General features: G+C 38.7%; 1 protein-coding gene across 1 annotated transcript in view; it reads right to left on the bottom strand.

The window, feature by feature from the left end:
* snx15 (sorting nexin 15) overlaps positions 1–1,073 on the bottom strand; it is a gene marked incomplete at its 3' end in the record, with an annotated part of 28,974 nt that extends 27,901 nt beyond the window's left edge. Inside the window, exon 1 of the mRNA XM_080742302.1 lies at positions 938–1,073. Coding sequence (XP_080598428.1) covers positions 938–1,042 — 105 coding nt within the window. The 5' untranslated portion in view covers positions 1,043–1,073. The remainder of the gene's footprint in view (positions 1–937) is intronic.
* Positions 1,074–3,425: the final 2,352 nt, after the last annotated feature.

Below are 3,425 nucleotides of genomic sequence, written 5' to 3'. Positions count from 1 at the left end.
CGCTAGAAGAGGGCCATGTGAGAAATGAAAGGTGGAGGTTGTGGTTTGGCAGCCAAGGAGTGTGTGTGCAATGGTTGGCATGGACCGGGGCATAAACTATAAGATAGCAGGTAAACAATGACCTAGTATCTGTGTAAACAACATTTATTGTTTCCAAACATTTAGTGTTTCCAAAATGTAAAAATAAATTACAATGTTTTCAAGTAATGTAATGTTTGTGCTCCAATGACAGACAGATTGGAGCATAAACATAATGTGAACTGCACTTAAATGAATTCAAGTCACAAACAAAACCAAAAAACATAAATAATACAGACTAGCCTTTAAATGTGTGTTATGGACACAACTGTTAAATAACGACAACAAAATATTCTACGTTTTGGCTCTAAACGCCCAATAAATAATGGACCTTCACATGACACAGGTTGCAGAACCACTGTTTTAAATATAAAACACAGAATAAATGATAACCAAACAGACCCTTGTGACCCTGTACTCTGTGTGTCCCTTCTCATGTGTGTTAGTTATTATAAATAATAATATTATAAACATACATACAGACCCTTGCAGTTAGTTATTATATCAAATAAACGGGGGGCTCTCTCCATTCCGACATGTACCCCACTCCGACAGTGACAACAGAATAAATGATAAATATCAAACAGACCCTTGCAGTTTAATAGTTATTATAAATAAACATAATTCAGTAAATGATAAATAACCAGACCCTTAACAGTGACTCTGTACTCGGTGTGTCCTTTCTCACGAGTGTTAGTTATTATAAATAATAACCAGACCCTTGCAGTTAGTTGTTAACCGAAAGACCTTGTACCAGTGAACTGTGCCGTCATGAAACTGTACCTTTTCCTATGCAAACTTCTAATAAAGTCTTCAATCAATCAATCAATCAATCAGTTATTATAAATATCAAACAGACCCTTGCAGTGACTCTGTACTCCGTGTGTCCTTTCTCATGTGTGCGTGTCTCTGTGACGCTGAACGAGCGGTAGTATTCCTCCTTCAGCTTGTTGTGACGAGACATCGCTGTTTATTTAGCAACGAAAACACGCTTTAATCAATGATAAATATCACTGGTCACTTTTAATGCCTTCTCTATCTACACTCTACTACCGGGTTGGTGACGCGTTACGCACGGCACGACGTGATGACGCGGGATGCGGTCATGTGGTTTATAAACCCTTTGTGTACCAGACAGAAGCAGCACCGTCTCTGTGGCGCAACCGGTTAGCGCGTTCGGCTGTTAACCGAAAGGTTGGTGGTTCGAATCCACCCAGGGACGAACGTATTTTTTTTTCCTGTAAAAACATTGCTGTTACTTTGAAAAACGCAATAGAGCAGGGGTGTTCAACAGAATAAGGTCCGGGAACCCAAGGGGGTCCTCAGAGTTACTACATGGGCGTCCTCCAAATCTATCTCCTTTTTTATATTAACCACCATGTCCATATTCTGAGAACTTTAGCCAAACATAGCAGATCTAGATTGGCTATTTTCAGCAAAGAAGTATGGTGTTGACAGTTCAAGTGGTCAAATATCTGAAAACACAAATTGACATGAATACAAAATACACTGATGATCGTGAAACTAAATGGGGCGCTAAGTTAGCGCCCCATTTAGTCACCGCTAACTAATCCCTTTGAATCCAAGGACAGTTAGTTGTGTCTATTGATATGCATTAGAGCACTTATTTATACATTATATTATGCTATGTTTATTTTAATATAATGTATGATCAAGAAAGAAAGAAACAGTTCTGAACCCCAGCCGGGTCTGCTCTCTGTAAATCCCTTGCTAATCTATCATGTGGACTAGAGACGCCCCCTGGTGGAGACTTCTGGGCACCTCCTTGTGAAACCGTCTAGGCCTGTTTTGTCCAAAATGTGATATTTGAAAACAACAACGTAGTATCGGTACATGATAGGAACATGCATGGTGCATGAATATCATTTATTGATTGAAGACGTTATTGTCAGTTTGCATAGGAAAAGGTACAGTTTCATGACGGTACAGTTCATTGGTACAAGCTTAGGTCTACTAAAAAAGGAGATCCATGAAAAGACTAAGCTTATTTCCATAGGAAACCATTTAAGAATCTCATATAACATTGAATGACATACGGATAGAACACAGTAGGCCTACTATGCAGTAGATATAGTCAGTAAAAAAGGGAGAAAAACTTTTACAAAATAAAATAAAATAAAAACATACAGTAGCCTATTTATCTTTATCCTTTAACTTTTTTTGTTTGGGGAAACAAAACCAGTGGTTCTCAAACTCTTTCCAGTCAAGGACCCCACCCCAATTATTATAGATTTAGCTGGGGACCCCCCTGGAATCCCCTCAAGGACCCCTGGGGGTCCCTGCCTGGGCTGGTATTAAAAGGTCCTTAAATTGTCACCATAGAAAAGTGCAGATATAGGCAGCCTCTATTACACCTACACTTTATGTTGGTTTGTTTACTGTTGAGTGAGAAAACAATGTTGCACATTAAATCATCCCAAAATAATGTGGGTTCCCCCCTGGCCTGACCACATGTTAACCACCGCCTTAATCTTTGTGACAGATGCAAAAAAGAGGGGGTTTGTGATTTTATTTTTTATTATGTATAAAATATGTTGGACTTAAATGGTTCCTGTGTAAATAAGCCTTGAAGCTAGCTAGAATGTCCTTTTAGTTGACCTTGTACCAGTGATTTGCGCTGTCCTTTTTTCTATTGCAAACAAATAAACTCTTCAATCAATCAATCAATCATACGTAAACTCATACACACAGGTCATGTGATGTTATTACACCACACCCCCTAACTCACGGAACACGGTCTCTGTGGCGCAACCGGTTAGCGCGTTCGGCTGTTAACCGAAAGGTTGGTGGTTCGAATCCACCCAGGGACGAGCGTGCTTTTTCACCCAGAATGAAATCAACACTTGATGAACCGACACTGTTGAATAAAAATGATTAACAATGTAGTGAATGACAGATTAAAAAATAATAATAATCAGCTCCAATCCTGTTGAAATACATTGGCAGAATCTGCTAATCAGCTGACAACCATACTTTGGGGTGTGACCATAGTTCCTTGATTGATTGATTGATTGATTGAAGACTTTATTAGAAGTTTGCATAGGAAAACGTACAGTTTGATGGTACAGTTTCATGACGGTACAGTTTTACAAGTAAACGTCCGGAATTAAAGTTGAAATATTCAAGGCAGTTGAAATATGATTATTTTGTGGCTTGCGGCCTGAAAAGGTTGAGAACCACTGCTGTGTAGGTCAGTAGAATTGTTTTAATTCATATAATAGTCAAGAGACCAGGATAATGATATTGTCAAGTAGAATTTTATTAAATGTTTCCACTGCTTAGTTCACAATAAAATGTAATAACTGGGTTAGCAAACACACATGGCA

Source organism: Nannobrachium achirus (assembly GCF_963921795.1).
Source record: "Nannobrachium achirus genome assembly, chromosome: 14".
Lineage (NCBI taxonomy): Eukaryota > Metazoa > Chordata > Actinopteri > Myctophiformes > Myctophidae > Nannobrachium > Nannobrachium achirus.
This window is presented reverse-complemented; position numbering and strand designations above follow the sequence as displayed.